At 41.5% G+C, this 22,750-nt stretch overlaps 1 protein-coding gene across 3 annotated transcripts in view; it reads right to left on the bottom strand.

The window, feature by feature from the left end:
• FOXN2 (forkhead box N2) overlaps window positions 1–22,750 on the bottom strand; it is a 47,237-nt gene that overhangs the window by 13,357 nt on the left and 11,130 nt on the right. For all 3 annotated transcript variants that reach the window (XM_081941185.1, XM_081941184.1, XM_081941186.1), the window contains 2 exons: window positions 18,862–19,412; window positions 7,861–7,985 (listed from right to left, as the gene is read on the bottom strand). In XM_081941185.1, coding sequence (XP_081797311.1) covers window positions 7,861–7,985; window positions 18,862–19,398 — 662 coding nt within the window. In that variant the 5' untranslated portion in view covers window positions 19,399–19,412. The remainder of the gene's footprint in view (window positions 1–7,860; window positions 7,986–18,861; window positions 19,413–22,750) is intronic.

Below are 22,750 nucleotides of genomic sequence, written 5' to 3'. Positions count from 1 at the left end.
GGGATGCTGCAGTGTGAAAAACAGTTATAAATAATGTTTCTCAGTGCTGTTGTAACTTCAAATGGTTACTAAATGAACTGTTGTAAATCGAGGATTACCTCCTCTTCATCAAGACTATTTTGGGAAGAGGGTCTAGGAACAGCTTGTCCTTCCTGCAGTGATGCACTTATCTCAGGACAGGCCATACTTTAAGATGCCGGTGTGATTTTCAAAGGATTTCTCATCTATAAAGCATACTTACATCTAATCAATGGGAAAGCTCTTGGTTTGATATTCAATTCGCTTGTATTGTAAAAAAAACCTGTATCACCAGAAACATTGTGATATCACTAAGAAACCTGGGCCTACATCTACAAGTTATTTACATGCTAATTTATGTTGACATCAGCTCCTGAAGACTAAGAAGGGAGTATACCTGCACTATAATATAGTATAATATACTCCCTAGACTATTTATTATTTATTTTATTTTATTATTCGTATTTATAGACCGCCCCCTCTCCCGAAAGGGAATCGGGGCGGTGTACAGTCACTAAAATGCGTTATAAAATACATACATAAAACAGTTAAATAATTAAATACGTAGATACGACTAGAGCAAACCTGGACATTTTATGGTCCATGGGCCACATGCGGCCCTTTGGTTGTCCCTGCCTGGCCCACACAAGGTCAATTGGAAATTAGAAATCAAATGTAAGTAAATGTATGCCATGTATGCAATACAACTGCATTGCTTTTATTTTGAAGACAACTGATTTTTTTTTTTTCAATTTACTGTAAGAATATGTCTGCGGGCCTACACAACATCACAGCTGTATTAGTTCCACTCTTCACAACAGTCCCAGTTTTTCATGTGGCCCCTTGGAAAAATTAATTGCCCTCTCCTGCTCTTGAGCAATGAGGAAACAAGCCAAGTGATGGGTTTGTAAAAAGTTAACTCTCCAGCTTCGGCCCTTATGTACTTTAATTTAATTTAATAGCTCTGTTTTACAACACTTCAAATATCTTCTTCAGAATTTAATGGCTAGTGGACAATTATCACTGAAACATTTTTTTGTAGAAAGCCTATGTTATGGACAACTTTCCATAGACCTCTTTTTTTATCTTTGGAAAGTTAGGGCAGGGTTCATCTGAGCCCTTCAAATCTATACTGACCAGGCTAACTCGTTGCTCACTCAAGGAGTTCGATTCTAAGAGGCTCAAGGCTGACTCAGCCTTCCATCCTTCCGAGGTTGGTAAAATGAAGACCCAAATTGTTGGGGGCAATATGTTGACTTTGTAAACTGCTTAGAAACGGCTGCAAAGCACTGTGAAGCAGTATATAAGTCTAAGTACTATTGCTATTCTTTTAATGGACCTACGACTCTTGCAAATGGTCTTCTGCAAGTTTTTCTAAACTGCTTTTTGAATTACTCATTTCACTCCCTAATTATTTATACCAGCTTATTTTTTTTAATCTATTGCTTTCATATATTTTACTATACTAAGTCTGTTACTGTGTTTCAATATTCTTGCAGCCACCTTAAAAATTACATTGACAGCAAAATAAAAGTATCAAGTATGGTATTAATTTTTAAGCAACATTCTATATTTAAAGGCTGAGGGCCCTGTTTTCAAGGCTAGATATGGCACAAAACAAAGAATGCAAGATATGGCAATCTAATATTGTAATAAACATGCGCTTATTGTGATATTCAAGTTGGAAAGCAGAAAAAAACTCTAAACAACAAAGTGATATTGTTGTTGTTAGTTGCGAAGTCGTGTTTGACCCATCGCGACCCCATGGACAACGTTCCTCCAGGCCTTTCTGTCCTCTACCATCCTCTGGATTCCATTTAAGCTCACGCTTACTGCTTTGGTGACTCCATTCAGCCACCTCATTCTCTGTCATCCCCTTCTTCTTTTGCCCTCAATTTTTCCCAGCATTAGGCTCTTCTCCAGTGAGTCCTTCCTTCTCATTAGGTGGCCAAAGTATTTGAGTTTCATCTTCAGGATCTGGCCATCTAAAGAGCAGTCAGGGTTGATCTCCTCTAGGACTGACCAGTTTGATCGCCTTGCAGCCCAAGGGACTCGCAGAAGTCTTCTCCAGCACCATAGTTCAAAGGCCTCAATTCTTTGGTGGTCAGCCTTTCTTATGGTCCAACTTTCACAGCCATACATTGCAACTGGTAAAAAAACTGGTAAAAGTGATGTACTAGAGATTTTATTTTTGTGCCTACCTTAATGTACAATGCTCCTAAGAACAGAAAACAAAATTCATGCATCTTTTTTTTTCCAATTATTGCTAGGCATGAATATAAGTCTGAATTTCAATTTCACAGGCCTGTGCTTCAAAAAAAATCATCTCATCCTTAATACTTCCTTAGAAATGTCAGTTTTTAGATTTTTTTTCTTTAAAAGGTCTTATGCACTAGTATCTATTTTTAAAATGTATTTTCTTTTAATTCTTTCATTCAGTTGTAATTTCATGTGAAAATGAGCTTTTCTCTCTCAGGGTATTGCCAGACTATAAGACATCATGGCCTTGAGAGGAGCTGCAAAGTCTCTTTGTGCTTGTAGATGCTTGGTACATCCCAGGGGTAGATGGGGCAGAGACCCAGGAGCAAAAAGAACGTTGGTCTTACCTGAACATGTCTTTTCTGGGGAAGAGAGGGAGTGGTCACGTGTGGGTATTCTCAAAGCCTGATTGGTCCAAAGACTGAGAGTAAACTTCTTAAATACTCCTGCCTTCCTTTCCTGCCCAGTTTTCTCGAAGGCGAACAACAGAACTGGAACAAAAAAACAAACAACACAACACAAACCCCGGGAACCACCCGGCCTCCCCTTGGCCCCTATAACCCAAAAACAGGGCGGGTCGTGACCACTCCCTCTCTTCCCCAGAAAAGACACATTCAGGTAAGACCAACGTTCTTTTTCCAGTGGAAGAGAGGGAGTGGTCACATGTGGGACATACCAAAGCCCAGTCCCAAGGGAGGGAACAAAAACGCAACCACCAGCTATGGCCCAAGAGGAGTATCTGCTACCACCCTCTGTAGGACCTCCGACCAAAGGAAGCATCCGCCGAAGCGAACAAGTCCAGACGATAATGTCTGATGTATGGGGTCGGAGACACCCAAGTGACGGCCCGGCAAATGTCTTCAAAAGGAGCCCTAGTGGCCCATGCCGCCGTGGTCGCGGCACTCCTAGTAGAATGAGCCGTTATTCCCGACGGAACGGGGCGCCCCGCCGTCCCATAGGCCTCCCTGATGGCCTGCCATAGCCAACGGCCAATGGTAGCCGAGGACACCCTAGCTTCCAAAGTCCTAGGTTGAAAGGAGACAAACAAGGCCTCCGATTGACGAATCTCCGACGTCTATCGGAGATAAATACGCAAAGCCCGATGAACATCCAACCGGTGCCAGAGCCTCTCCCTATCATTAGATGGCCCCGGACAAAAATCGGGCAGGACAACTTCCTGTGCCCTGTGAAAGGGAGTGTTCACCTTTGGGAGGAAGGTAGGGTCGAGTCGAAGAACCACCCTATCCTGATGAAAATGGCAAAGATCATCCTTGGATGACAGAGCGCCCAGCTCCGAGATACGCCGGGGCGAGGTAATTGCCACTAGAAATACCACCTTAAGGGACAAGAATCTTAGATGAACCGATCGGAGAGGCTTGAATGGGGCCCACGTCAAGGCCCTGAGGACCAGGGGCAGATCCCACGTATGGAACTTATGGATAGGGGGAGGCCGGAGATTAGCCGCCCCCTTAAGAAACCACTTGATCAGGAGAACTTGAGAAAGGGAGGAAGACTCTACACCCCCCAGAATCGAAGACAGAGCTGCCACCTGACGACGCAAGGTGTTATGTGACAGACCATCGTCTAGTCCTTTCTGCAAAAAGTCTAAGACATTGGGAATAGTGGCCCTAGCTGGGGAAATCTGATGTGGGGCGCACCACCTCACGAACGTATCCCAGGTTGAGTTGTAGACCCGGTTTGTCGAAGGCCGCCTGGAAGCCTCGATGGTACGGATGACTCCAGAGGACAGATTGGCCGCCCTCAGTAATCTCCATTCAAAAGCCAGGCCGTCAGAGGAAGCCACTGGGGCTCCGGGTGAACCAGGATCCCCTGGCGTAAGACCACTTCCTCCCACGGAATCCTCCATGGGGGGGGGGGCTACCGACAGCTGAACAAGATCTGCGAACTAAGGCCTCCTGGGCCAAAAAGGGGCCACGACTATGACTAGTGCCTTCTCCACTACCACCTTCCTGAGTGTCCCTGGGATGAGGGGAATTGGAGGAAACGCGTAGAGCAGGCCCGCCGGCCACCCGCTCCTGAGGGCATCTGTGCCCTCTGCCATCCGTGACTGAAAATGTGTGAAGAATCAGAGCAGTTGCACATTCGCCGGAGACGCGAAGAGGTCTACCAGGGGGGTGCCGAACCTCTGACAGATCCTCCAGAAAATGGTCGGATGGAGTTGCCAGGGTCACCCGACTCAACCAGTTCAACTGGTGGTTGGAGAGGCCGGAGATGTGTTCCGACACCAAGGACAACAGGTGCCTCTCCGCCCAGGCGCCCAGTCTCAGAGCCTCTAGCCAGAGGGCTCGAGAGTGAGTCCCCCCCTGACGATTGATATGAGCCTTGGTGGCCACATTGTCCATCAGAAGAAGCACGTGCCGGTCCACCACCGAGGTCCGGAAGTGCTGGAGAGCGAGGCCGGCAGCCTTCAGCTCCAACCAATTGATATTGTGCCGGAGATCCGCATTTGTCCATCTGCCCTGAGCCAAGCGAGAGCCCACCAGGGCCCCCCAACCGAACAAGCTCGCGTCTGTGGTGACGGTCACCCTGTCCGGCTCCCAGAAGGAGCAGCCCTGCTGAATGGCCGGTGAGGTCCACCACCTGAGGGAAGCCTGGACCCCTGTGGGGAGGCGTAGGGTTCGGAGTGAGTTGCTCATCTGTCCCCTCTGGAACGGAATGAGCTCCCACTGCAGAGACCGGAGGTGAAGTCTGGCCCACAGAACTATCCCTATGCAGAAGGGAAGTAACAGAGGTGGCCAAGGCGCTGGACGCAAATTTCACCGTGTCTAAAGTAGCATCAGCGGAAAATTGGGAAGCCACAATAATTTTTGCCAGGTCTTGATGTAATCACTCGTCCTGGATCGGGATCCGATCCTGGAGTAGGCTTAGCCACATGACCGTAGCGCGGTTGAAATACAAGGCCGCGGCTGCAGACTTTATGGCCCAAGCCGTGGCATTAAAATTCTTCTGCAAGGTAAGCTCCGCCCGCTTATCTTCGGGCTTCAACTTATCCGCCGCATCCCTGGACACCACTGGGAAAGATGAGACTAAAGTAGCCACCGGGGTGTCAATGGAGGGCAGTTGAATGGCCTGAGCAAAAGTTTGCTCCACATTGTAGAAGCGGCGGTCATTACTCCCAGGGTTAGAAAAATTTGAGGGGCGGGACCACTGGTTGGTCAGGACCTCCATGAACAAGGGAGGGTCTGGAATCTCCTAGTATGTGGCCGTGTTCGAAAACATGGCCATATCTGGATCCCTAGGTGGGGGAACCGTGGGATCCCCTGTCCCCACCTTGGTGGTCTTCCTCACCTTGTTCAGGAGAACTTTGAACATGGCTGGAGGAAAAAGACGGATCGGGCTGGGTTGCATCCTCATCTTCCGAGAAGCCCATATCCTGGAGATTCTCTTCCCCCATGGCAGAAGTCTCGCTAACCATGAAAGGAGATGATGCCCTATGCTGAGACCTAGCTGAGTGTGAGCTCCTGTCCTGTTGGGCAATACCCCTAGAAATGGCTGCAGAAATAAGTCTTTTAATGCCTTCAGAGAGATGTTCCAAATCCTCCCTATCCCTATAAGCGTTGCCAGAACCCTGGGGCTCCAACCTGTGTGAGGTATAATGTCCCCTGGATGTCCCTTCCAAAGGGTCCACCTGATCCCCCCTCGCCAAACCTGGAGAGACCAAAGGGGAAGGGGAGGGAAACCCCCTCCGCCTGGAATACCTGTGGGACCTGGCAGGAGAAATAAGAGGGGGAGGAAGAGCTGAAGCCCTGAGGCGAGGATTGCTCAGACGGAGGCCTGATGGGAGATTGTGACCTGCTGGCAGAATCAGGCCCTGCAGACCTGGCCTGCCTCTCGGCTCTGGCAAAAGTATTTTCCAGGGCCCTATGCCTCCTGTCCTCCTCTCTGGTGGAGGTTCTAGAGGGACACTGAGCCGCCAATGGCCTTACTGGGGGATCCCCGGGTCGAGACCCCTGCCCCCGGACTTCTTGCCCCCTCACCGGGCCCTCTGCCTGGCCCTGGGGAATTTCCGAGCCCTCCTTCATAGCCCCACTCACGTGTCCCGACATGTGGAGGCAGAAGAACATAGGCCACTGTAGGCCCTTTCGTAACCTGGGCCTGGGCTGGAACTGGAGCCGGTCGACTAGGCCGCACATCTCAGCCTAGGCCTCCCAAGTGGCCCTGCAAACCGATAGAAGCTGCGCGCACGTGGTGCTATTCAAAATGGCCACCGGGACTCGTGCGAGTCCAAAGGAGGCCGAAATCGTGTGTCCCGGCTCTCCTGGCCTCTTGCGGCAGCGGAGATGGCCCGGCGCGCTGGGGCCTCGTGGCAGTCCTGCGTGCACTCCCCCCTTAGCTCGCTCGCTTTCGCACTCTAAAAATTAAATACAAAGCGAGCAGCCGCCGCCCAAATCAAGCGGCGGCTTCTCCGGCAACTCATGGTGCTGATGCTGCCTCTCCTAGCCTCCAGGAGCGATCGTCGCGTCTGCAGCTGCCTGAGAGCTGGCACCCCCGCGATCCCGGGGATCGGGCTAAGGCTCCGCGCCCACGGATGGATGCCCCACAGGGCCCTCCCCAACCGCCCCGAGGCAGAAGAACTGCCCCTTGGGCCACAGCTGCAAGTTTAGAATTGTTTATAATTTAAAATGCTCAATTAGCCAAATCGAAAACCAGATTGAATAAAAAGCAAGTAATTTTAAATTATTTCCTACCTAACTCAATTCTCAACAGTGCCTGGACCAAGAGATTGAGAGGAAACTGGGCAGGAAAGGAAGGCAGGAGTATTTAAGAAGTTTACTCTCAGTCTTTGGACCAATCAGGCTTTGAGAATACCCACACGTGACCACTCCCTCTCTTCCACTGGAAAAGTAGCTCTGTCCTCTTCTCCACAAGGCCGTCTGTGGTCTTTCAGGCTCAGATGGTGCATTGGGATTTGGGTCATGCCCCAAATCTCACTCCTGATATTACCTCTTCCAAAATGAACTATGTAACACAAACGTTCTATCAAAGAATTATTTTTTTCTGAATAATTATACTCCTAAACAGGCCTACCTAGAAAATATATGAGAAACGTGGAATTAGTTCATAGTATGCAAACCTGGGCCATTAATGGTCTCAACATATTAAGCAAGAAGCTTCATTACCTGGCTTACACAGGTACTCCTGTACATCTTTCAGATATCACAAACAATTAAATTCCTTTTTTTTAATCCTAGTATCACGATCCCAATAACTATGAGAAGAGGCAGGCTATCAAGATGAAAAAAATAAAACTGCCTTGTTCAGTGCTGGTCTCCTGTATTCTGTGACTGAGGATGGCTGATTTTTTTTGGCTGGGGGAGCACACTCAATGCATTTGGGGAATGCAGGGACTCTGGACATGGAAGGCGTTTCTGCCTACAAAACATGGGATCTGCCATTGAATACGAGCTGTTCTCCAACTTTCATAAAGGAAAAAAAAAGGATATAGAAAAACAGCTTTCCACCACAGCATTGTCAAAATACAAACTGCCCCGTCTTCTTTAGTAATAACATCTGGAAAACCTTTTATTCCACAGTTGTATTGCTTGAAAAAAGAAATCCTACCTTAGTGGTGATGCTGGTGGGGTATAAAATGCAAACGCAGAGGGGAATGGTTGCTTCTTCAGAGCCTGTACAAGGTTTGGTTTATATTCTGGATCCACACACCACAGTGAACCTTTTCCGTTCACCTAGGAAACAACCAGGCATTAGCAGTGATTACAGGCAGTTTCAATAGGAACATCAGATCTAAAAGTGCGTTACACCCCACAGGTGCTTGAATAAAACACAATGTATCACTATTTTTATGTCTAAAGACCTTAAGATGAATGTAAACACAGCTGGAGGCACACCTCTCTGAATAAGCATGGTCAACGGATCATTACAGCACCGTTACTTCAATCCCATCACTTTGGCACTGTATTCATCACTGGTAACAGCGGTAGACCTCATGAGGGAACTGCCATCCCTACAGCCCTGTGCCTCCCCAGGACTGACCTCAGAAATGGGATGGGAAAAGAAGGGGCTTGCAACTTTCCTCACCGAGTGCTTTTCTTTTCCTCATGGCAGCACTGGGATCATATTTATGGACAAATATACAGTGAAAACCTTTTAAATCTAATGTTCACCCACTTGGCAAAGTTTGGATATATTTTTTTTTTGCCACTATCAAACTTTAAAAAGAAACAGCCTTCTTTTCTTAAAAACAATGGGCATCTTGCGTGCCAAGCTTCTCCAACCTGTAACTACACTTTCATAAGACATTAAAAATGTAGCATTACTTATGTATCAGATTTTTGTCCTGCTTTTCATTCTGGAGACCAAGATAACATATTGTCAGCCCCACTAGGCAGACCAGACCAGGAATTCAACTCCACATGAAGGCTAAAATTGATTTCATTTAGATTGGCTATAGTAATGAAATTCTGAAAGTTTGATTGTGCTGCACCTCCCCTTCCTCCATCTTCAGTGAATTAGGCAGGTTTCTGTCCGAGCTGCTTCCAAACTAATATTATCTCTTTGTTCTGGACTTCATCCCCTTTTGATTTGGCAATACTTCCTGCAAGGTCATCTGACTGACTGATTGATTGACAGGTTTAGCAATTTGCTTTTCAATACTTGATATTTGAAACATGTCAAATTGCTTGTATTGATTTATTGAAGTAAATAGTTCCTCTAAAATATCCCTTTCTTTTCATAAAAAAGACCAACTGACACCATTTATTTTTAAAAAATCAAACTTCATATTTAACAACTGCTGTGACAACAAAGTTTGAAAACTACCTTTGTTTTCTTAGAACCACCATTCATAAGTCTTACTCAAACTATGAGAAATACACTTTTATTAAAGAAAGGAGAATTCTGTAGCTGGTTGCTCTACAGTGTTCCTTATACAAGTAGTCCTCAATTTAGGACTTCAATTGAGCCCAAAATTTCTGCTGCTAAGTGAGGCAGTTGTGAGGTGAATTTTGCCCCATTTTACAGTTTTTCTTGTCATGGTTGTTAAGTGAATCATTGCAGTTGTTAAATGGATCTGGCTTCCCCCAATGACAGAAGGTTGCACAAGGTGATCACATGACCCTGGGACACTGCAACCGTCATAAATATGAGTCAGTTACCAAGCATCTGAATTTTGATTACATGATCATGGGGATGATGCGGTGGTCGTAAGTGTGAAAAACAGTCATAAGTCACTTCTTTCAGTGCCATTGTAATTTCAAACGGTTACTAAATGAACTGCTGTAAATCAAGGACTGCCCATATGTATTCTGAAAAAGCTATTTTTTAAATAAAAACAAAAGCAATTAGTACATTAGTAATTAGTAATTAGTAAATCAATTAGTAAAGCATTAGTAAAACTGACAAAAAATTGAGGCAAAGTCTGGAATAAATTCCGCAAAAATGCATTATAAAATGATTGACTAAAATTGGATTTTGGCACCTACTCCTTTCCTCATCAGGAATGCTTCCTGTAGATTTCAAGCTGTGCTCTTTCCCTCAATCTCACCCCAGGCCCTAGCAATCTAGTTTTGTTTTTGCAGACCATCCATATTTTGTGTTACCCTTTTAACATCCTGGAATGGAAGAAAATATACTGTACCAGGCAAAAGATTCAGCAGGCTGATAAATGCTGAATCAGATTTGAATCCTATTTCTGATACCCAGGGCCAAACCACTTCCTTCTGCTGGTTTAAATATATTTATCTTGTTCTAGGCAATTTGGTTATTTAGTGTCTTTTTCATTTGGGTTTGCGTGCATGTTATATTAATATTTTGTCTTCAAATGCCTGCTTGGAAGCATTAAAACTGAAGTTGAAAACATCAATAGATAGGATTAATAGAGTAATTTCTTAATAGCAGCCCTGCTTGTATTTCTAATTGGCTTTTATTTGGAGAGGCCTTTTGTAAAAGGGTGTTTAGGACATAATGCATGCATTCATCCTCAGCCATCTCTTTCTCTTCAGACAATGAATAAACAGGCACTATTCCAAAATAGCTATGACTTTTCCTATCGGTTCCCAATCTTCCTTTCCAAGTGTTCAAGGTGAATCAACTGGGCTGTCTTTTTGTTACTCTTAACAACATATCTCAAATGAGGTACATCTGGCCAAGAGATACTGCCAAAAGCATTTAAGAATTGGATTCCACTGGAGTACAGCTATATAATTGGACTTTATATTTTTTAAATGTATACTTATTATCCTCCTTTTTTCATAGGACTGCAAGCAATTCTTCATCCAGGGAAATCAAAGCTCTTCCTGCTTCAACTTCAAACAATGATGCATCAAGATGGCTCACTGGGCACCTCATTATCTATTTTAAAGCCACGTTCTAGTGCATGCAAAGAGATCACTGGGTGGTAAGTAATCTCATTTCAATTACTGAACCTAATGCACTTTTAATTTTAAGTCCTATACATAAGACGCGGAAAAAGTAAGAATAACCTCAATGGTCCCAATATGTTACAATATGCAGGATATTGTTACAAGTCATTGGGTTTGTCATATTTTTGACATGAACGGGTGGTATGTTGGGTAGATTTGAATTATTTATTCTTTTGAATAATTTTATTCCTCTTGGATAAAATAAGAGAATACGTTATTTTTCAAATAATAAAATTTCCACACACAAAGTCCTAGGTTCAACTATTTCTGAGATAATCCTTTGAATATCTTAATTAACAAATTGGGGAAAAATCACTTACCATATGGAGGGGGGGGGGGAATCCTCAAAACTGAATTTATTTAAAACATTTATATAGCTGCCCTTCTTGAACCAAACTCTGTATGTCTCATAACCTCAAAATAAAACAAAATCTATCTACAATATTAAAACATCAAAACAAAAAGATTTGGCATCACAACTAAACTTTCCCATGTAACCCATAAGTTCATTTCCCCAATCTCAACCTAGCCCAATGTTTGGAGAAAAAGACAGATCTTAAGTATTTTTCAGAAGGTTAAGTGGGGGCTGCCGGTCCTCTGGCGGAAGTGTGTTCCATATGACAGGTGCTTCCATAGAAATGGCATGTTTTCTAAGATAACATTTAACGGAAGGGATTAGGCATGCCCATTTTATCCAATCTGAGAGGCAATCATACCAATAACCCAGTTTTATATCATATAGGGCTTTAACTGTAATAATCATCATCTTGAATTTCACACAGAATAATATTGGGAGCCAATGCAACTCACACAACACAGGTGTAACATGGCTGATCTTCATGACACTAAACTCTGGATCATCTGTAATTCCAGGCAGTCTTCAAGAGCAATCCCAAATAGAATGTATTTCAGTAATCAAAAGTTAAGCTATTGTTTATCAAGAAAAAAAAATCTCCAACTTGATTCTATCCGGATGATTTGGAATTTAGCATGTCCATGTGTGATTTATGCTCATGTGTCCATAGTTTTAGCAGAAATTTGCAAACATCATACCATTTTTGGAATATTGCAAGTCTTTTCTGGATGAAAAGAATTCATTTAGAGGAAGTCTGTGCTAATTTCTATGCCAGTTCCTATGGGCAACCATCATTTCTACATCATATATAGCCCCAGACTGTTTTTTCCAAATTGAACTGCTGAAATTCAGTAGAAAAACTAAGAAATTTGATGTACAACCTCTCAATTTAGAGAAGGCTGTGATAGTACTCAATTACAGATTCCCCAAGGGATGCATATTTGTTTAGCAAATCTCATTTATCTAAGCATTGTGGACCCTACCCTGCTTTGTTCAGAATACTTCCTGTTAGTAACTTTTTTTAATGATCTGATCCCTTTTAACATTTGGATAAATATTACAAAAAAATCATTTCATCGATACAGCGAAGTTTAACATCTGTGGTACATTTGGGAGATCAAGCATTGCAAAAATATCTTTCCTAACACTCTCTATATCAGCGATGGCGAACCTTTTTTGGTTCGCGTGCCAAAAGTGGGGGGAGCACAGGGGGGTTGTGTGCAGGCGTGCCGCACCCTTAATGCAATGTGTGACCCCCACAGTGCGCATGCGTGCATAACGCGCGACCCCCTCCCCATTTTTCCATGCTTTTTTCGCCCTCCCCAGGCTCCAGAGGCTGTATAGGAGCCTGGGGAGGGCGAAAAGAGCCTCCCCCGCCCCCCCTGGAGGCCCTCCGGAGGCTTCAGGGACCGTCCAGAGGCTTCCCTGAAGCCTTCAGAACGCTTAAAACCACCCTCCGAGCAAACCGGAAGTGACTTCCGGGTTGCTCGGAGGGTGGTTTTAAGCGCTCCGAAGGCGTCAGGGAAGCCTCCGGACGCTCCCTGAAGCCTTCGGAACGCTTAAAACCACCCTCCGAGCAAACCGGAAGTGACTTCACATACTCTTTCACCAGGCAACAGCCATTTTACCTGCCTGCCAGCCTGCTTGCAAGTCACTTTGCGAGGCTAAGCAACTTCCCACCAGCTTCCTCAGTGACTTGGTTGTTGGAAGCTGGCATGAAGCTGCCTCATCTAATAACCATGGGAGTCAGCCAGTTCAGCCTGGTTCACGCGAACTGGTAGTTCCGATGATCAGTTGGCCCCACCCACCAGCCTGTGTGCAGGTCTGTCCTATATTTCCTTGGTTTGAAGCCCAGGGTGCGGCAGAGCAGATTGCCGCACCTCAGCTGTTTTACTCACTGGAGTTGCAGTAAAAGGTAAGCTTTAGAGCTGTTTTCAAGCACACTGTGCGCACACAGAGCACATGTTTGGCGTGTGCGCAAAGCACACACTGAGCAAACCAGTTGTTACACCAGTTGAATTCCACCACTGACTACAGCAGGGGTGTCCAAACTTGGGAACTTTAAGACTTGTGGACTTCAACTCCCAGAATTCCCCAGCCAGCTGCTGGCTGGGGAATTCTGGGAGTTGAAGTCCACAAGTCTTAAAGTTCCCAAGTTTGGACACCCCTGGACTACAGGGATTGCAGTTATGAAACTATGCAGTTTCACTTTACAACCATGTCACTCAGTGATGGAAATTCTGGCCCCAATTGCTCTCATAAGCCAAGAACTACTCATACTCTTGTTCAGGATTTATGTTTCTTTTGTCTCAATGGATTAGGAAATAAAATACTCTGAGAACATACTGGCTGAGTATTCTGGAAACTTTAATCTGAGCATATAGGAAGGGTACCAGTAGAGAGAAAGCTTCACAATTAACCTTTAGTATACCAACACAGTAAACCAACTATTTAAAAAGTGAGCAGTTTACCAGACGTTTGTTATGCCAAATAATGCAAACAACAATTGGCAATTTTATGTACATTTTAATATTATGAAACAATTTATTGTGGAGACATACTCTACCGGGGAAAGAGTCCATTTGATTCCGGATGGGTTTTCTATCACCTGAGTTCCTTATTTATTTAAATAGTCAATTCTGATGGTGTAATAAAGGAAAAGGACTTTTATATTTTGAGGCGGCGACGGTCGTATCTGCGAGAACTTAATAGGGACAAATGTGTGTGACTTTAAACCTCTCCATGAAAACTGGCCTCTATGTAAGCTGCAACATTAAATTAGATGAAAAGCCTTATTACCACCATCATACCAGAGAGAGATACTTGCAATGTAACAAAGCAACATTCAATATAATTTGGCTTGCATATCTTGTTTCCATTGCATAAGCAGTTCCTCTTTATTTTCTACAAAACCAGTTCTGCAGAATAACTAAAAAAGCTAGCTAGGTGCCCTCAGATGCTCTTGAGTTTATGTTACATTAAAACATACAAACACATGTGCACTTGGGATCCACCCTTACACCTGAGTTTAAAAAGACAGAGAAGAGAGATGACATCTCCCACCTCCAGCCAGCAGCACACCCGATCAGCACAGCTTCTGCCTTGCGCTACCAGTCACTCATAAGCCAGCCAAGCAAGAGGAAATGCTACCATGGCAACACAAACCAGGCTGCTTAAAGAGCTGGTACTTTACACACTAAGCTCTTCCTGCCACAAACAGCGTAACTTTCAAATAACCCATTTCTCCTACTTTAGGCAACAGAACTAACGCAACATACAATTTCCAGGTTTTCTAGAACAACCACCATCCTCCTACCATGAAAACTCTGTAAGGTACATCTCAAAGTTGGCAAAATTTAAGTTACCTGGATAGGTAGCAAAGGAAAACCAAGTGTGAAGAAATACACTGGCATTCATTCTGACAGGTTGGTTTACAATGGATACAATTGAATAAATTCTTCATATTCATTTCTGTTCAGCTGAATGCACGAAAATTATTAACTAGGCAAAGAACAAATCTACACATACATCCCATCTTTTCCCTCCCCATTTTCTACACATTCAGTTTGGAAGTCTAAAGCAGAGTTGCACTCAACTCATGTTTGCTAGAATGTAAATTCAGCTCTATAATAAAAGTTGTCCAAGACTATGCAGTTATATTTATGTTCTAGCTATGTATGGGCCCCTTTTAAATCTTACAGCTGAACCCATAGAGAATCGGGAGATTTTCATCTCTACCTCATCTCTACTTTGAAGCCTTGCAGACTTTCCACTGAATGTCTATAGAGGACATAAGGAATGGTCTTGAAGCACAGGAGGAAGAGTTACTAGCACAGCAACAGCAAGATAAGAAGATCTTGAATCTGTAACTGAGTAATAAGAGAGAATGTATCAAGCAAACTCTTTCCTAGTTCACAAGATAAAGCGAGGGAGGAAAATTTGGAGGCCTGTCATTATAGATGTTACAATAAAAGTAGTCCCAAGGGGACTTTTTCAAAAGGCAATTGGACTTAGTTTTCTCTTGAAGACAGTTATCTTCTCATCCAAGAAGCTTCTTCAGTTTTGAAGAAGTCCAATGCCTTTTGAAAAAGTACCTTTGGGACAACCATGACCTGGATGACTGAGAATCTCCATAGACAATAAAAATAGTCCAAGTCCATGTGGTATTGGTTTCAGAGTCTGGTCTACTTTGCAGGGCTCCAATCCTTCATTTTTTTTCAACCAAGTGTGTGGGATCTGATTGCTGCTCTGATTTGCAATCTCTGTGCATCTTCATTTCTCCTAAATGTATTTCTGTACTTGCTTTTTCTAAAATATGAAACTGTACAATTTTCCCTTTGTAATTTCATGATTACATGCCACTTCCATCAATATATAAATATTTCTCCATATTTCCCACAAATATGTTCATAAATAACATCACAATGTGTGTTTCGAGATTGTCAGCTTAGTATACTTTGTTTTGGGCTTTGGTTTAAAGAACGCACATTTTTGTAAATGTACACGTCGTCCCTAGTTTAGTCAGATATAATTTATGAATCATTAAATGAAGTGTTAAGCAATAGCAAAAACATGTAATGGCAACCCACTATACTGCTTGATTCTTGTAGCTCAGCCAATGATGCCACCTAGCATACACTTCAGAAATCCCTCTTTATCAAAATTAATCCACATTTCTTATTAGTTATTACAAGTGTTGTAAAATATACCAAAATAGTTATAAGAACAAATCCAACACATCTAGTTAACTTAAAAATCTCAAAAGCGGGCAAGCTTTCAATAGTTTTTGAAATTTCTTCATCAACTAAAGTATTAGAAAAATTAGGTTATGAGAGAATAAAAATAGATTTAACTACACTGTTAGAGTTTAGCTCAAATGTGTGCAGTGTAAGATCCATATTACATGCAACTCTTGAATTCCTTGGATATAGTTTAAAGAGAATTTGAGAAGTTACTATTAAATTGTCATTTTCAATACACTAGGGAAAACACTACATTTATGACTGGATATTAATCTTATTAACTTGATTTTATTTTAATTAAACTGAAGTGTAAGGTACAGAAAATCAATTTTTGTTTTTCAACTGGCTTCATTCCTTACTTTTTGGAAAACCACCTTAGCATGTTACTCAAAGAAGTACTGTTGGAAATGTAAGCATTTATATTATACTGTACCGGTCATTGGATACTTGGCTTATTTCCAGCCCTATTATTGTAATTTGGGGATTAAGAAGTAAGCAAAACAATGACTGCTTTCCTGTTCTCAGAAAAAATATAAAATCTTCTTGTAAATTATTTTCCCAGCATGATTTTTAAGCATTTACTGTCAGACCTTAAGAGGTTAGCTATACATTCCCAGGAACAGTTTTCTACACCACCACCCCTACATTTTTAAGTCTTATCTGAAATCTGCCACACCCTGGCCTGCCATACCCTGCTTATTGATATCAATAATTTGCAATTATTGTCACAAAGCTTGACTTAGCTAATTTCACCACCATTATGCTGAATGAAAGATGCCTAAGCCTTCCTCCCAACACTCAAATTGCAAATGTGGAAGGGTGGGTACAATTCCTCAACCCCAAAGATGACTAAACACCAGAATACTTTTTCGTTAATTATACCTTTGCTTTGTACAAGTGAAACACTTTGATTCCGAGCTGGTAATGTAATTCAAGTACTACGAACACCCTGGATTCACAACTCACATTGTTGTGATGTGGTTGGTTTTAGCTTAGTGGGTTGTGTGAAGGAAGAAAGCTGTTTGGAAAACTTGGAAATAGTCCATTTGATATAACCAAAACAAAACAGAAGTTGGATTCATTCAACACACTGCTGCTAAACTAGCAACTTAACATGATGAGCTGGCTCCCACAATGTATTAAGGCAATGACTGAATTCCCAAAACAGTAAACTGTGAATTACCAAACAATAGGATAGCCCATTGTGTGAACAAATCTAGCATGTTATGTGAACTCAGCCTTTATGTCTTCAATGCTCTTGACTGCATCCAAGCTGGAGAGGGGCAGCAGAAGTATTCAGGCTTGTCCTTAATTTTCATTCTAAGAGACAGAATCCCATTCTGCTTACTACAAAGGAAGGTATATTCAGCAATGTCACCCCAAACTTGCTGGTTCCTAATGCAGGTAGTCTCCACAACTAATTACTGTTGCCCAGAAAACTGTATGGATTCATATACCTTTCTTTTTAGAGCTCAATGTGAGATACATGGTGCTTCTTCCTCAAACCTAGTCACCTTGTGAATTTCCTTTGCTAAGGCTGGATTTGAACCTGCAATGCCAATCAACACATTACCTCAATACAAAGGCAGTATCACTTTATAAATTATAGGTAACGTACTAGATTTTATGTTGTTTGCAGCCTTCACATTGATGACAACCTTTCAATATTTCTTCATGATATTAACATCAGAAGGAAAACAAATCATCCAAAATGATGGTGCATATTTAAAATTATTCCTTTTAATCTGAACAATACAAAATGTATGTCCATCATAAATAAATAAATGCAACAGCCTGTCCAATTATGGCTCTGCCTTTCTATTCTAAATCTTTAATAGTCAAAAACATTTATCACAACACACTGAATGTTTGTGACAGATTTTCACAGGCGGTTTACAGTATGGGTTCAGTCGAGTAAGGATAGGAAAGATAGTCTTACAGATACCAGCAACTAAGCCACGTAGAACTTAAAAGTTGGCCACCAGTATCTTGACTTGGATCCAAGAGCAAACCGGTAAGCAATCACATCATAAATGTTAACACTGTTCAATCTGCTATCTTGCCACAAAGATAGAAACTATAAATATGGAAAAGATCTGCTAATGGCAGATATCAAGCTGTCTATGTAAATATATGATCCAGGATTTAAATTTTAAGGCTTTTGCTTAGAGATTTTCAATCAGTGGAAATCTGGCCATTCTGAGGCTTGGAGGCACCTGATCAATGCTTACACAACAGTTCTGTCTAGCCTGAGAATCAGTAATCCCTGCCATACCAGTTTCAGGTCATAGATTGGGTAAAACCTGTAGAACAAATCCTGGACAACTTCTAACATTAAGCATTAACAGTGCTGAGTTGGGTGGAACAATGGCTGCCTGGGAGAAGGCAGCTTCCTAGGTATAGAAGTGGGAAAGGATCTCATAGTAAAGCCGAGAATGGAACTGGAAGGCATAAACTCATTTCCAACTGTTCAATGCATGCAAATGGTATTTGTTATCACCACTTTTCTGGGTACACATATTTATCATTTGAATTTTACCAGGAACTCAAGGGAAAATACACAGCATTCCATCCTTCCATTCCCTTCCCCCAACAATCACCTTATGATGTAGACTGAACTGAGAGACAGAAATTGCTCTAAAGTTGTTCTTTTACTAAATACCATTTTTCAAATTGGGGCAGTATGAAAACCATCGGTAAATATATACTCACCCACTGAGCTTTTACACCTTAGAACTGACCAACACACTAACTTCTGAACCACATGAGTTGTACGTGATGATTAAAAGATGTCAGGCTGTCAAAACAGAATGTAACAGCCTTATGTTTATAAGGAGCACAGTTTCCTCAACTAGGTCTCTCTGATGCATCGACACTGTAACGATTAGGCTGTCTAATCAACATAATCTGAAGTCCCAACATATCTGGAAGGCACCTGGTTTAATAAAGCCATTATAAGGTAACGAAGACCCCGAACATTCCATATTTATTTATGTTCTACTAAACATCTGAATCAAGGGTTCCACAATAAGGAAAATGGGTTTACAGTAATTAAAAAGACACATGTAAACAGCTCTAATCTCACCTTGCCATGGCTTCTCTCCACCTTTCGGAAACACTTATTTAGAGAAAGATTATGCCGGACGGAGTTCTTCCAGCCAGTGGGAGCCGTAGCAAAGTATGGGAAGCGTTCCAGAATCCAGCTGTAAATTTCTTTCACTGGCAGGCTTTTATTAGGAGAATGTTCAATTGCCATGTATATAAGAAGGCTGAAAGAATACGGGGGCTTAGATGTAGCAGATTTCTTCTTCGGATTAGAATAGCAGGAGGATGGATAGGTTGGCACATTATCCCCCTCAATATCATACAGAGGACTAACAACTGGAAGACCTTCACTTCCCAGGCTAAAGTTCGTTAGAAGATTACTGTTCTCATGCAGCCAGTTCAAGTTGGTGAGCTCATCGTCCGCAACTTCACTATCCACAGCTGTGGCTTTTGGTCGAGCAGCATCACCTGCCTCCGGCAAGCTTCCCATTCTTTGGATATGCCTTAGACCTGCAGCTTTCTCTACTCCTGGTGTTTCAGCTTTCTTATCCGGAGTCATTCCTGTTACTGGACCCATTTAATCTTGTAGGCCTAGACATAAAAATAAAACCCTAAGCATTAAAAGGTGGGTTGTTAGTGGCCCTATATTTAGTTTGATCATTGGATCATCTAGTTCAGTATTATCTAGATTTTTTATTTTAACAAATCTTCATCTATATTTTTACAAAATACCTGACAAAAATGTGATAGACATTCCTTGTTTACTGATTGTTTGGCTTAGCAATTTTTTGCAGTTATAACAATGATGAAAAGGTAACTTTATGACAAACCCTGCATTTACAACTTTTGTAAGTCTTAAAGCAAACGAAATTTTATTTATTTATTTATAAAATGTATATAGCTGCCTACTTGCTCATAGCAACTCTAGTGGCTTACAAACAATAAAACCACAGCATAAAAAAATAAGAATAAAACAATAACCATCCAAGTTTAAATACGATCATGAGCACACCGCGTCACAGTTTCACTTCGTGATCACTTTGTTTAATGTCTGAGTTGCCAATCCCAATTGTGGTTACTAAATGAAGACTATGTGTAGTCTTATTAATGGTGAAGTAGTGGTTTATTTGGTTTTGAATCCATAAGTGATAGTCAGGATTCTTGGTTTTCAAAAAATAAATTTCATAGCAAAAATAACCCCACATTTTCACAAGAGTGCAGTTGCTTCTTCTCTACAGTACTTCTGGAAACACCATGCAACCACATAAATATTTATATTATTTATTTATTAAATTTATATGCCGCCAATCTTTCTAACAAAGCGATAATACGACCAATATTGATTCTTCACTTGGCCATTCTAGAAAAGACAGCAAAGGAAATATCTCTACAAAGTTTTCCATTCCTCAGTGCTCAGAGGATGTTACAAAAAGAAAAACAAGAGATTATAGCACCCTCAAAGCAGAAGTTCCAATGGCAAAATATGCTTATTCTGGTGATTATGATTATAACATTTACTATCCTAACAGCTTGAACATTCAAAGCAGACAAGCTAACTACTTCAGCAACTAGTATGAACTTGTAAGGTAGATCAGGATTATTAAAACATTAAAACATCCATAATCTAGTCCAAAATCCACACAGGCAATTCTTTTATTTAGTCAACAATATTTACAAAACATTTTAAGTTTCCAGAAACTTTATCTTAGGCAAGATAGGAAAAAAACCCTACAGTATAATGCCAACCAGAATCCAGTTAATGCAAGGCTAGCAAATCCACAATTGAGGCTAGCACATCTGCTATTGTCATTGAAGTTTTTAGAAGCCAGACTGGCACAACTTGCCATGGCCAACTTGCTGTGAGACAACTTGCCGTCAGACAATTTAACAAATACAAAAGCTAAATTAATTTTCACGGAACCTTGGCCAACAATACAAAAATTAAGTCAATCCAGAAATACAAGGGTTGCAGTAATTTCAACGAAAACATGGTCACCAATAATAAAAGTAACTGAATGAAACAATTAAATTGTTTGAATTGTCCCGCAAGGAGTTGGATGTGATGAATTAGCCACAGCGAGTTATCCCAGACCCGTCAGTGCAGAAGTCTCCAACCCTGGTCTATGGGAACTGGGCCGCGCAAGCAGTGGGTGAGCATGCAAAGCTCCATTGAATAGTTCCCCAACCCACAGGGCCAGAAAGTTTGGGGGCCGCTGTTTTAGAGGCTAATTATTGATTGAGCAAAATGGAGAAAAGGAAGATTCTGTTGGAGAAAGCTCAGAAAAAATGAGACTTATTTTGAAGAACTACAACAGAATACTAGAGATATTGGTTTATCTTCCAGCATATCCTTTGTTTGCTTGATGTGTTTTTTAAAAATATTTATGACAACTATAATCCATTCAAAAGCAATAAAAATGCTAAAACCACACAAAAAATGACTGAAAGGTGGTATTAGTAACAATGTTGCTCTGACTTCCCGCGTTATATGTTAAAGATGTTTTTGTCAGTGTAGGCTTATCTTTAGAAGATAAGGCTTTAGAAGATTTAGGCTTCTATTTAGAAGGGGGGGTTATTTTGTTTCCTATAACTGCTCTGTGACTTTGTCAAAATATATTTAAGATGTAAATATGTTTTTTTTAAATTTTTTTACTGTTATATTTCATTCATAAGCATATAAAAATATGCTTAAAATTTTTGTGCAAAAATTTGTGAGTTGTGCAAATTCAAATAATGAGCACTCCATGGATTCATTATCAGTATTAGTTGACACCTACCTGTATACAGTTTATGTATTAAACTCCGTAATGTATTTAGGATGCTAGTTTACTTAAACCTTTTATAGCTGCAGATCAAAGGAAACTCCCCCTATCTTTCCATCTGTTAATAATTCTTACAACAATTACAAGCTATTAGTCTAATAATATTAAAACTGGGGGAATCTCCAAAGCTAACCCTTTGGAGTCAGTTGCGATTTCCCAAAAGGCACAGGTGGTGACATGACAAAAACCTATTATGCACTCCTCTGATTTTGAGAGAAATACAGCGATGGCCTATCATTTTCATCTCAGTTAATGTTCAGCTTTCACTGGCAACATGCTTCCATGTAGAGCACTGAAGAGTGAAGACAGATCCACATCATCTGTAATACAACAGGGGGTCATTTAAAGAACTATAGGTTGGCTTGATGGAAATGTACCATCACAATACATTCTGAAGAAAAAAATACTTGAAGTGCAGGGTATGAAGTGGAAAAAAAATTGGCCATGGAAAGTGTTAACTGGCTTACGCGTGAAAATACTAATGGACTAAAGGTACATGATATTGCTACTATACACCTGCACTGTGGTTTGGCAGTATATCTTCTTCTATTTCAAAATAAAGGACTTAAAGATAATGCCTATAATCTTTAAGCATATTAAACTAACAAGAAACAATAATAAAAGTAGTAGATCTATCAGTAACTAAATGTTGCATAACCGAGACGATGGCTAGTCACAATTTACACACCATGTTTACACAATTTCACTGCATTCAGTGCTCACCACTTTGATGTCTGCAGTTTAGGTATGCTTTGCTGTCTGACTTGCCAAGAGTGAAAGGAAACATCATCTACAACCAATATACACTAAGTGTATATTGGGAGTCCTTGCTGTTCTCTGAGCTTGGTTATTTACTTGCACATTTCATTATTCAAATAGTCATTATTCAATCACTAGTGCCTGTTGCACTGATAATTGCATAAATATTACCTACATAGTAATGAAATTTCTACAAGCAAACAACCAAATTCAAGAGATCACCAAGGATTCCACAGTTCAATCCTGAGTTAGATATATTCTTGACTATTGGATGCACCAAGCTCTTTAAAAAATAGAAGCCCTTCCAGAAAGATGGTTGGATCATAAGTACATTTAATGCACCATGCA

The sequence above is a fragment of the Natrix helvetica genome, assembly GCF_964273705.1.
Source record: "Natrix helvetica genome assembly, chromosome: 2".
In the NCBI taxonomy this organism is placed as follows: domain Eukaryota; kingdom Metazoa; phylum Chordata; class Lepidosauria; order Squamata; family Natricidae; genus Natrix; species Natrix helvetica.
Note: the sequence above shows the minus strand (reverse complement) of the source record. Positions and strands in the feature narration are given on the sequence as shown.